Consider the following 13281-nt stretch of genomic DNA (forward strand, 5'->3'; position numbering starts at 1 on the left):
AATCAGTTACTTCAAGTAACTGTGGAGCAACAAGAGATTTTGGTGATTTAAAACAGGTGTAGAAAATAAATGGATCATTATGAAGACATATATCAATAGATCAAGCTCGCTAAGTTCACATTTAATGGTGCCCAAGTAGTAGATGCAATTATGTAGTGAAACTTTTAAAGAAATAATTAATTGTTTTTATTGTAATTACAAACACAATTTGATGATTTAACAGAAAGGGAGAGAGAGGGAGAGAAAGTCATTGTTGATATTTTACCAACAATGTTTTCACTCTTGCCACGTTTTTATAGCTTTTTTTTTCTTATTAGACTTACAACTTGTATTGTATAAAAAAAGATATGAATAAAATAAATCAATGTATATTTCTTCTGTTGTATTCCATTGTCCAAGTTATTTAGTTTTTTGTTTTAACTTTTAGCTATACAATAGGCTATATGTGTTCTGTCTACCGCGAGGAATCGAACCCCGGAATTTAGAGTTTAAGTCCATAAACTTGTCGTTGATCTGCCGGTGAACAACTCTTTAGTTCAATATCAGAATTTATAAAATAAGCTTGACTCGTGAAATTTAAAAGGTTATCATAAATACTATGTTTGTATACTGTATTAAGCTGGAAATCCGTGAAATTTTTCAAGGCCTAACAAATATGGGACAAAACTCCAATCAGCACTTCACATGTTTTGTTTTAAGTGTTATTGGGCTCAGAGTTACTTCTTTTAAAATCAGGTCGCGAATTGTTTTGACTCCAAAGTCGTCAAATTCACTAATTTTCAAGTAACTTCTTATACATATATTCGATTCCAAAGTCTCCCTGACGTGAAGATCTATTTGTTATATTAAAGTCAACTTTGGATCTATTGTATTCTAAGGTCATGCTGACGGAAAATAATTAGCATTTACGTTATATTTAAATAAATTGAGTTTCAAGTCTCTCTGACCTCAAATTCACTTGTTTTATAGTAAGATATAAATATTTTGAATTTCAAAATCTCTCACATTTCAAATGTCTATTTTGAAAATCTTATTTAAACTTGTTGTCTTCTTATAAGTAACTCTGTTATTAGCTTCACGCGTTTTCAAGTTTTTTAATAAAGTTCGAATATCAATTTGCCCCAACATCAGAACTGCTTGATTTAAAATTAATCTTTAAATGTTTGGAATTCTTAGGTCGTTCTGACGTCAGTATATTTTACTTTAGAATACAATGCAAGTTTTATGATTGTGTATATATATATATATATGTTAAAGATTTATCTTCTTTTTCACCAGAGGTGAAATTGAAAAGAGAATGTGTGACGTAGAGGGTTAATGCATTCCTTGATTGGCCGTATCTTCTGCTGTGGACTGCGGTTTCACCTATTCAAAGCTCATCAGCATAGCTTAGGTCAGCAAGCCAAAGAAATACCATTAGGTCTCTACCTGATGATGACAGAACCTTGTCGAAACGTTGTACATTTGTTGTTATGTTAAACTTATATTAAAGTTTTTCTTCATTACCCATTCAAGCCGTCTCCAAGCATTATCACATTATAATGTCCCCACGGCTGAAATGGTGAACATGTTCGGTGACGGGATTCAAACCTGTGGCAAGCAGATTGCGAGTCAAGTACCATAACCACCAGAACATACCAAATACGCAAGAAGAGCTTGACAAGTGGTCACATTATCTTCACCTGTACGATATATAGGATGTCTAAGACTATGTGTTCGCCTTTATTCATGACCATAAACATTATTTCTCACCAGTTTGAAGGACTTTATTATCAAAACAGATAGCTCCTTTAATTATTTACTAAAGTAATGACAAACATTTTCAAGACCATTATGAAATTAAACTAATATTAAATTTTCCTCTGATATCCAAATATTAAACTGCCCAAAGAGATTAAAAGGAAGTCGGAATTTGTAATGTTATAGCTATGACAGTGTAAAATTAACTGTTCTAAAATAATATCGGCTACCCTCTCAGCACCATTGTTATGCAAATCAAGCATGTGACAAATAGCCATATGACATTAAAAGCAAATAATTGAACATACAGCTTATACTACTTACAGTGATCTCAAGATATGTTCATAGATATGCCTAGACTTCAAAGAAAAATACTTGGATATTTCACTTATGTGGAGAGCCATTGGACCAGTGGAAGCCAGCCAATCATAACAGGCTTTTGCGAATTGGATATGAGTATCTCAAAGTGTCGTTAATAGAATATGAACAATACAACCAGAAGACCACTGATTGTCGATATTCTGGATTACGTATTTTAGAGTACCTGTTCTAAGATGGAATCAGATGTTTACAGTCGCAACTGGACGCTGTGATTATATACAAATTGTTAGATACAAAACAGTTCGCTTGCAGTGAAGTGGAGAACATTGTCCAACAAACCAAACACATGTGAATTGATATTCTTTCTTTTTATTAGAGTCGCGCTTTACGCTGTAGCCAGATAACAGACATACACTTATTTGGAGGGAATATGGAATCAGATATAGCTCATGTTACACATGTCACCCTGATGGAATATGGTCATGAATAAGCATTAATAAACGTACCGATGTTTATACCCTGCCACATATCAAAGGGACAGTATCCCGCGACTATACTGCTACCCAACACTAGTGAAGTTCCACCTGACTTTAGCTTAATGAGTGCTTCATTCCCTTCGACACATTCCTGAAAGAAGGTGACTCGACCAAATGAGGTGACCTACACGCTCCCTAGATTACAATCCCATCGAACGTGTATAGAATACTTTTGGGAGACGTTTTGCAACCTGTCAAGTGACTCCAGATGCTAAAGTTTTATTCTGTTTAGCGCAAATTTGCCAAATGGGTATTTGTAATATATCCATTACAAGAATCGAACCCCGAATTTTAGTGTTTAAAGCCGAAAGCTTACCATGGGGCCACCACCGAAGGGTAGAAGCTTCTCGAGAAGCAGCTCACACTCGAGTTTTAGACATGCAAGACCTGGCTGCTCTTGCTATTTGTAGTAACCACGCTTTATGCTGAGGTGAAACTTCATGAGCTGTAAACGTTTAAAAAACTCTTTTATCATATGTTCATTTATGAGTAAAGATTAATTTACTAATCATTTGCAATTCAGATAACGTGATAGCTCAAAAAATCCAGTTGCACAAAAATGAATTGAATGTAATTGGCATTATTTTAGAATAGTATTTTTGTCTTATCTTAGAATACATATTATAAATACAACCATATTTCAGTTGTTTTGTGCAGTGTGATTAGACCATTGTTTCAGTTTGTCTGCATTTTCTTGGTGCAGAATGGTGACAAGATTTCCCAAAATTTCGTATGAATTCTCATTGATGCAGGCCCGGCATCAATGTGGTTAGGGCGCTCGACTCGCAGTCTGTGGGTCGCGGGTTCGAATCCACATCACAACAAACATGCTCGCCCTTTCAGTCGTGGGGGCGTTATAATGTGACGGTCAATCCCACTATTCGTTGGTAAAATAGTAGCCCAAGAGTTGGCGGTGGGTGGTGATGACTAGCTGCCTTCCCTCTAGTCTTATACTGTTAAATTAGGGACGGCTAGCGCAGATAGCCCTCGTGTAGCTTTGCGCGAAATCCAAAACAAACAAACAAACAAATCATTGATGCAAAAATACTTTTTTCTTGATTTAGCATGGTTACAAGTGTCCCAGAACTTTATTATAATTTCTAAGAGATACATAAGCATTAGTGTGTCTCAATTTTCTTGGTTTAGCACAATAACAAATGTCTCCGTAACATCGTATGTCTGCCTTTTATTTTAGTTGTGTGGCAACACGTGCTTCCTGTTTGTTTTTTGTCTTTATTTGTTGTTGTTTGTTTGTTTTTTCTTATATACATCAAGTCTTTCGACGTGCTCTAATGAAATGTTTCAGGGTTCAGTTTTTTGCTCATCAGATTTAACACGGACAAAGAAATTAAATGTTCGGTCAAATCTACTATTAGTGCTGTCGACATTGTTGTTTCCACACCCAAAACACATAACAAAACGAAATATGGACTGGAGTGTCACATATTCCAACAGTGTTCCATGCACCATTGTTTTATCATAGCAAATAAGACCAGTCTTAAAATATTTTAAACAATATATGCTCAGTAAGTAATCTAAAATGTGAATAATTTAATAATGAGACAATTCAACATTACCATTTGATATCATAAAAGATTATATAAAGAAGCAGTTTGCATGATGATGTGGTACAATATGCGTATATTTTGGACGTATGAGTGTTTTTCCTTGCTTATGTATAATATTACCGTTATCTAATATTAATTTATAAAACCAGGCAAAATTCCTTTTATAAAATCTCCAAGAGGAGTTTAAGCTGAATGGACACACATTCAAAATTTTCAGAATTTATTTTAAGATAAAATATAAGGTATAATTAGTTTGGTTGGAATATCATTTAAATAATTCCTATTTGTTTTCAGGATTTCACCTGTTAAGGACAAATCTTCCTGAGGTCAGCAAGCTCCGAGTATCTGGAAACCCTCATCAGGATACACCCCAGAGGTCCAGATCTCTTTACTCTCCGTCAGTAAGTGCCTCACGTGATAACATCTCGGATAATCCTGGGATCCAAAAAGATGTAGAAAGTCCCGCTGTCGAGGGGTTGACTCTTAACATCGATGACTTTAGTGCCAGAACACCTCAAGGATCTCGAGCTCCAACCCCAGCACCAGAGCTTTACCAAGGGGGACGGAAACCTTCTAGTTTCCTTGACCCCTCGAGAGGTGAACCACTAAATTGCTCTCCTCAGGGGTCATTCCGCCGGGCTAGAGAACCCAACCCACCGGATAGTGAAAGAAGTTATACCTTCCAAAACGCCCTCGCCGAACATTTTGATCAATATCGGTCCAATCCCAGCAATTCTCGATCTCGAGCTAAGCATTCCCGTAAAACAACCAATCCTCCCACCATAATCCTCGCCCCTCTTCGCCAGCGCCAGGACTGTACCCCTGACTCAGGAGTGTCTGAGACAATGGACGGTGAGGAACAGTCTCCAGGTCGTGTGCCCCGCCGCTCGACTCTACCAAACCTGTATGCTGAAAACTTCCAAGCAGAAGCATTTCTTGCGGAAGGTGATGGAGAGGAAGGCCAGCTACAACCGAATCATACTGGACCTCTCAAACGGAAGAAAAGCCTGCCTAATGTCGAGTCTCTCGTTGAAAAGACCTATGTTATGTCCAGGGAGGAGGTGGCCGAGCTGAGCTCTCAACGACGCGAGGAAATCCGTAGAAGCCATGAAGAAGCTGAGAGGCTCCGAGCAAATCCTCTCTTATACTTGTTTAATCCTGATTTTAGGGTAAGCATTTTACCTTTAAAACACTGTCTCAAAGTTATATCAAACAGCATATGAAATCCAGATGGCGTTCCTAATGCAAAATATGCCTTCAGTGAAACCTACACTTTAGCTTTCGGTTTTGTATTTAGTTTTCATAATCTCTGTGATTGTGTATAGCTATTCATATATACACACACACACTCTAGTGCCAAAAGGGAGCAAATGTATATTCTATAATGCAGAATGTATATGTAATAATAACAGAGAACAGAATGCTAAACATTTCCAAAGCTCAGTTCATGATGTTAGAAAAACACGTGGTTCAAGCAGTCTTGATAGAAATGAATAAAAACCCTATAACCCGAGCGCTCTCGAAAGGTGGACCTTTCTTATTCAGTTTGCCCCTGAAGAAAAAAAAGGTCTACCTTACGAAGCACTCGGGTTATAGGGTTTTTATCCAAAACTCAGTTGTCTTTCTTTTGTTTTTTTGTTTTCAATATATGATGAAATTGTTTCACTTTGATGAAAGAATATCCGAATTATTAGAGCCAATTCTTTATCATCACTTTTTATATATAAAAAAATGGAGTTGGCTGCGATATAATTTCATTTGTCTCTGTTTATGTCAGTACCGGCGCTGAGGTAGGAGAGGGGTACAAAGAGTCCTCAATCACATCTCTCAGTACTCGTATTTGTAATGTATTATAGAACTGTTATTTTTTAGTAAGTCATGTACGTTTTTTCAATTGAGTGTCCATTTTATATTTCTTATAAAACTGATCTAAGATTTAAGGGACCCTATTATAAGTCTCCGGATGAGACCCGCAGAAAACCTGGCGCCGGTTTTGGTTTGTAATTATCTACAACTGTTTAATGAACTCTACGAAATCTTGTTAAAAGTTTAAGTTTCCAACTCATCAATTTGTGTTTGTGTGTTTGCTTTACAGTGCCAAGCCACATTGGGCTATCTGCTGTGTACACTGCTGGGAATATAACCCCTGATTTTTCCGTTCTAAAACCGTAAACTTATCACTGACCCACCGGAGAGGGGGGGACCCAACTCATCAAATATCGCCTTTTTTATTTATTATCCTGTACTCTCTCTACGATTCTGAGACTGCTTAGGTCATTTCCTAGCTTTTCAAGTTGTAGAGAACTATGATTCTCCCCAAGTATATAATTTACCACTTATTTGGTTAGCCAAGGTTGGACAGCAGACTAATAAATCTTAACCTTCAAACAATATAGAACTAACAATAAAAGATTTTTGGACAAAAAAGATTATTGTCTATCTACGTCAAGTTTGAATACGTACTTAGATAAAAGCCATAAGCCTGGGATTTTTCTATAGTTTGTTTTGATAATATTTTGTGTTACATTATGTCTGTTTTAAAACTACAGGAATATTCTTATATGAAAAGACATAAATTAAGGATATTAAGGGTTAGTGAATATGGTGAACTGGGTTCTGCGACGGCAAATTATTCAGATGACTGGAAAGCTTTTTTTTTATTTATTACTCAAACAACACATACGTATAAGTGAAAGAACTCCTCAATTATTGAAAACAAATAATAATTAATAAAGATAAATTGATCTTGATCAAATGTATAATTGGAAAAATATCGTCTATATTAGTGTAGGCTTAGGCTATGAGTGCAAATTGTGTTTCTACTGGTCAACGCTTTTACTGTTCATCAGTGTTTTATGCGATATAAATGGCTTCATAACTGCTTCAGTAAGTAAAGATAAATAACAAATATAAATAAAACAAGTCAAAACTAATTGAATATATCAAATGGAACTTTAGTATTAATAATATTATTAAAAAATCCAATTTTATTTCTGTCTTTTTTTATTTTTTAACAGTTACTTTCTTTGTATGCAAGAGACTATGCCATTATTAAAATAAAACAGACACACTAATTATAGTTTTATTGAATAGATAACTATTGAATACATCTATATAATTTTAGGCACACTAAATAACAGGAGCTCTAAGACGAAAAAAGTATTTTCTAATGTTTTCTTTTTAAACAGCATTTTACACACAAAATAATTCAAAGTTGACAACCTATTATATTATACAATTACTTAACTAAATTATATAATTTTTTCAAGCACAAGTACTTATTATGTAGAAAAAAGCTCAGATATTATGGAATAAGATTAACCGTTTTATGTGGGAAAGCCAATAAAGAGACAATCACATTATATTATTACATCTATCTATATGATACTGTAAAAATAACTAAAATATTCTGATTACACTGGATTAATACTGTAATCTTTCTGATGATCTAAATGATACTGGATTTACGACACTGGAAAAATAGTAATATTGTTCTGATTGTGTGATTAGGCTAGATAAATCTACATTATCCCGATTGTCTAGATGATGTGAGAAAATAGGTAGATTGTCTCGATTGTGTACGTGATAATTATAAGTTGTTCTGATTGTCCAGATGATGTGGAATAATAACGTTATTGTTCTGTTTATGTGTCTACTTACGCTGAAGATAAACTAGTTTGTTCTGATTGTCTAGATGAAATAACTAAACTGTTCTGATTGTGTAGGGGATTATAAGTGGAGACAGAACGAGATCTTTGTATTTGTGCTACAGATTTTAAAGAAGACAAGTTTAAAATATTTTCCGGTTGTAAAGATAATTGATTATACTGGAGAAATTACTGATTATTTCTTCACTATAATTAGCTGCACAATTAAAATAGCTTAGTTATACGTCATCATTGTAATGAGTTAAACAATCAAAATGTAGACATTTTCTTGTTGTAATTAATTATATATGTGAAATAAATCAATCATCTCTTCAGCACAACCAGCAACACAATCAAAATATTCTCTTGTTATCTTAAATATGTTCACCCACGCAATGAGACCAATATAGCTATTCATCGAGTATAGCCACCTGTAAAATCACTTATACTATTACATCTGATGTGGTCTTTTACACGCTCTTTTGTGTTTAAAGCTTATACTTTCATGATGGATCTTTCAGCTAATATTTCAAATTGCATTTTTTACAGCTTCATTTCTTATCTTTCAGAGCTAATATTTAAAGTTATATCATTACGATCGAGTGTCTTAATCATGCTATAACATTTTCGCTTTTGTTCGAAAGAATACTTTTTTCTTAAGCATTTTTGATAGATTCTTGCTTTTATATCTGATGTTGCTCTTTGAGTTATTTTACTCCATATCTCAAATTGTTCTTTCTAATATTACACATCTTCCAAGCAGTACGTAGAAACCTCAAGCTCCACTGATGCTGGTAATGATAGCTAGTGCAATGGAAGAGCGCTTGGATGTATTTGTGCTCTACGTCATTGTGTGTAGCAGTATTGATTTAGAAGCTCTTTCGGCTCGGTTCTACGGTACAACGTTACCCAAAGCTACAGAGAGCGTTTACTACACACATGTTCATCAGCCTGATATCTTGAACACGAGATAGTCCTTGTGCCAGCAATACGATCCCCAACACGTGCATATCTTGGCCAAATTAGTCCATCCGTTAAGCCTTGTGCCAGCACGCACAATGAGTCTTCTTTCTCGTTATAGCACCGCCATCGGTTAAGAGGTGCAGCTTTGATTCACTATTGAAAATGCTGGGAAGACTAGATTTTTATTTCTACAAACAATTTTATTTCCACAGCGTTTATGTACGAGTAAATATGGCACATCATCCAATTCGTCCTAGTATCTGCAACCACTAGAGAATTCTTAGTGTACTAGTTAGGTTATTCAACGATTGCGTATACTCTAAGTTACGATAACGGCGATAATTTAGTCACTCTGGTGCCATCTAACGGTTCCTATGCTCTTTGCTTGGACGGCTTCCAAGATATAAACACGATCCAAAAAGCTGGCGTTTATCACTTGATAACTTAACATTTATTCTCAATTATTATTAGCTGCAAAATGAACTCTAGAAACCTTTTAATACGAACTCATTTAACTCCTACATTGTTACATCTCGTTTATATATGTCTCCCAGTGGCTCAGCGGTGAGTCAGCAGGCTTACGATATTAACAATGGGGTTTTCATACCCGTGGTGGGCAAAGCACGGATAACCCATTGTGTAACTCAACAATAACCAAACCAAACCTCGCTTATACTCTGACAGGGAATGAGCGTACCTTGAAATAATGGGTGTAGTTAGATTCAGTCTCTTATCGCTACTCGCCTCTTTTACTATATTAATTTTTTGGGGGGGGGGGATTTCGAGCAAACCTACTAGAGGGCTATCTGCACTAGCCGTTCCTAATTTAGCAGCGATAGACTAGAGAGACTGCAACTAGGCAACGAGTAGTTGGATTGGCCGTCACGTTATAATGCCCTCACGGCTGAAAGTGCGAGCGTGTTCGGTGACGGGGATTCGAACCTGCGACCTCAGATTACGAACCGAGCGCCCTAACCCCCCAAGCCATGCCAGGCTATATTAGTAAGATAAGTTTTTTAGTTGATTCAGACAATCAACTCTAGATCTTAATCATCAGTATATAATACATTTGTAGAACATTCTTGACTGCTTCAGACATATATACACCAAAAAGTTTAAAAGACAGCCAAAGCGATGATAAATGAATAAGAAAGACACGACTTGAAAGTTTTCTATTTTATTCAGGTTTAAAAATGAATGGTGCTTTTTCTGTATCACTCGACTGCTTCTCAGTTTACCAAATCTTCAAAGTAATTAATAGTAAGCATCAATAGCAAAGGTATATAAGTTTCAATTTTGTAATCTTAAAATAAACTACCGAAAATTAAAATAATTAACAAAATAAAAATCTAAATATATTGACATAAAACACAAATTTCTCTGAATCAAAAGTGACATAATTTCAATTTTATAATCTTAAATAAATTACTGAAAATTAAATTCATTAATTAGATAAAAATCTAAATACAATGACATGAAACACAAATGTCTCTAAATTAACATCATCTAGCTGAAAGTCGTATTTACCAAATTAGCAGAATGAGAAACTGAAAAATATATAACTATCTCAATTCATCATAAGATTTTGTGGCAGAGTTATCAATATATTAAAGTAGTAAATTTGTCTTGACATGCACGATAATTACAAAGCTATTTTTTCTCTCTCTCTGTAGGATTGGTTGTCGCGTCAACAACTCGTCATGATCGTCCTTTTCATCAACATTAGTTTGGCAATTATGTTCTTCAAACTTTTGACCTAACCTCCAACATGAGTGTCAGCTTGGCCACTTTTGAGAGTGCCACTTTGGCATCTCCTGGAAAGCCTTTACTGTCCTGTAGAAAGTGTCAAGTTGGAGATCTACTTTTCCTCGCAAAGTTGTCGATTTTGTGACCTCATGCAAACTGTGTATGATTTTGGAACAAAGATATTTGCCCTGTGGTGTTGGACGAACTAAACTGTTTGAAATAAGACACATAGACCACATCTGATTGTTAGATTCTATTATAAACGATAGAAGACCTAGAAAAAAAAGAAGCAGAAATTACACAGTTTGATCAAAGACATATAGGAAAGAAGAAAAGAAGGAAATTACAGTTTTAACGAAAGATGTACAGAAAACTGAAGGAAAGAAAAAGACGAAAATTACACAGTTTTATTATAAGATTTATGATTTTTAATGGATAGCCGTGTTTAACACCTATTGAATGTGGATGTGTGAAGCCAGATTGGTTTGAGTATTTACAAGTTTGTGGGATAAGACGTAGTTTCCACTTAGAACTTAGTTGTATACAGATGTATAGGTTGAAGTGCATTGCCATCAGTGAATATGAACTATGGTATACAAGGCTGTGAGTTAAGCCGATTATCGAAAGTTGTTTACAGATAACTGTGTTAAGTTGTAATTCCTTATTAATGTAGAATGTGGTTTTCGAGTCTCTGTGTGTCATACCACACCTCCCTATGGGATTAAAATGTCCGTGTTAAGCCTTAAAGTTAAGATGAATGTGGAACAACGTTTACAAGCCCCTGGCTAAGCCCTGTCAATATATATAAAGAATGTGGTATGTTAGTTTGAAACTTAGACTTCAAATCCTACCTCCTTAGACAGTGGTGTGAGGACCTGATTTTACTCTCTTTAGAAGACTTTAAAACCAATCGCGAGAAACGATGGACTATGATCATGATGGCCGGAGCTCAGTAATTGATTCATAAGTCAGATAAGCCTTCGTCTAGTCAAGTGTTAGTCAGCTTTACAGAAAATGGGTAGACTGGTCATAAAATAGTTATTTGTTTGTTTGTTTTTGTTGTTGTAGAAAGTAAACCCAATAGAACGTTCTCGGCTTCAGACTCTACATTAGCTAATCCACATGCCCAGGTTCAAAGGGTTCATTGACACAGAGTGCTTGCTTATCAAGAGTTACAACCACGTGGCTCCATACACTCTGACTCGATTATACGTAATGCATCTCTAGTCCATTAATGTCTGTGATCGGACTGAGAAAGTTTCTTCAACGTGTGTTGAAAGGGTAGGTGTCACAAGAACTAACCACCTTTCTCCATCTTGTCAGGTTCGACCCTGGGAATAATTTTCTAGGCTTATTTATACTGTATAATTAAGAAGTCCTGAGGAATGTTCATGGACCAGTCATGCAGAGATATACCACAGCTTAGGTTTTATACTTTGTAATTCAAGTTATTTATTGTACTTTATTATTCACTAATTTCAAATTTTAAGTTCTCAAATAACTCACATTTCTAAATATAAAAGAAAACAATTCTATAACATGTTTAAACTAAAATTTACCTACGGCATTAAAAAAGCATTTTTTTATTCATAAACGGTGTATCGTACTCAAAAAGCACAGTGTGAAAGAAGAACTTGGTTTTTATCATAGTAAATATATGTTTTTGTTGTTACTGCTGTTTCTTTTTGCTTTGTTTTGTATGAATAGATCAAAACAAGCTTTTTCAGAAAGACGCCATCTAATGAGTTCCAATCAGAGAAGGATTATGGAGCCTTTTTTGGCAACTTGACAGAAAGGGTCACAAATATTGTAAACTGGTTTTAAAGCTATTTATTCATTCATACATCCATCCATAAAGCGAAAAGAAAATGATTTTTTCCCTTTTTAAATTTATTTACAAAGAATTACGTTATTTCGAATATTATTTATATTGTTAGAGCAAAGCTAATGTAATTAACCAATTATCGTATTATGTCATCGATAAACAACATATTTACATATTTGTAAACATAACCATAAAACTTCGATATTTTAATAAAATTTACAAAGTGAAAAAGGCAATGTAGATCAAATGACGTATTAATGGTATTATAGACAAATATGGATAAACTGACCTACAAAATGATAGTTACTAGTTTGTTTTTTTTCGTTTCTGTTCTGCATTGTAGGATGATATAGCTAATAAAACTCGTTTCTATATTATTTTAAGTGATTTTATTTGCTACATTTGAACGCATCACGACGACGAGCAGTCAAGCTTCGAAGATTAGTTAGGAAAGAAATGATTACGTTTTAACCTTAGTGTAAATAATTTTCTATCACCACATTCATAGTTTATATTTTACATCTCTTCTTAGAGATATAATCGTAAAAAGTAATAAATATCAGCGCACTTCTCTCCTAATACCATTATAACCAAGTCCTGATACACTTTCCACAAAATCATTGACAATTAAAGAGGCCAACATTCGCGAGCGAATGCAATATGTTTCCGCCACGCAATCCCAACATGGCAAATTTTGACACCAGAAAAATCAAAAATTGTCAATATCACTGCTTGGGACCTGAAAGAAGATGTATTGTAAGTTGTTTTACATACATGTGAATAGTTCACGAAAACTCCAAACTGAAAAATTGAGAAACGGACAAAAATCCCAAAATTGTCTGTATCTCTGTTTGGGACCTGTAAATAAATATCTTTGTGCCAAATCCCATGTTAATTGATCAAAATGCGGCGGAGTAATTGTCATAAAACCATAA

The 13281-nt window shown here is 34.8% G+C and overlaps 1 protein-coding gene across 1 annotated transcript in view; it reads left to right on the forward strand.

Annotated features, from left to right (window-relative positions):
• LOC106461654 (junctophilin-1-like) overlaps positions 1 to 12723 on the forward strand; it is a 63626-nt gene extending 50903 nt beyond the window's left edge. The window contains exons 5-6 of the mRNA XM_013921499.2: positions 4460 to 5334; positions 10449 to 12723. Of these exons, the coding sequence (XP_013776953.1) occupies positions 4460 to 5334; positions 10449 to 10535 (962 nt within the window). The 3' untranslated portion in view covers positions 10536 to 12723. The remainder of the gene's footprint in view (positions 1 to 4459; positions 5335 to 10448) is intronic.
• The last annotated feature ends 558 nt before the right edge of the window (positions 12724 to 13281 follow it).

Source organism: Limulus polyphemus, unplaced genomic scaffold (assembly GCF_000517525.1).
Source record: "Limulus polyphemus unplaced genomic scaffold, Limulus_polyphemus-2.1.2 Scaffold1004, whole genome shotgun sequence".
Lineage (NCBI taxonomy): Eukaryota > Metazoa > Arthropoda > Merostomata > Xiphosura > Limulidae > Limulus > Limulus polyphemus.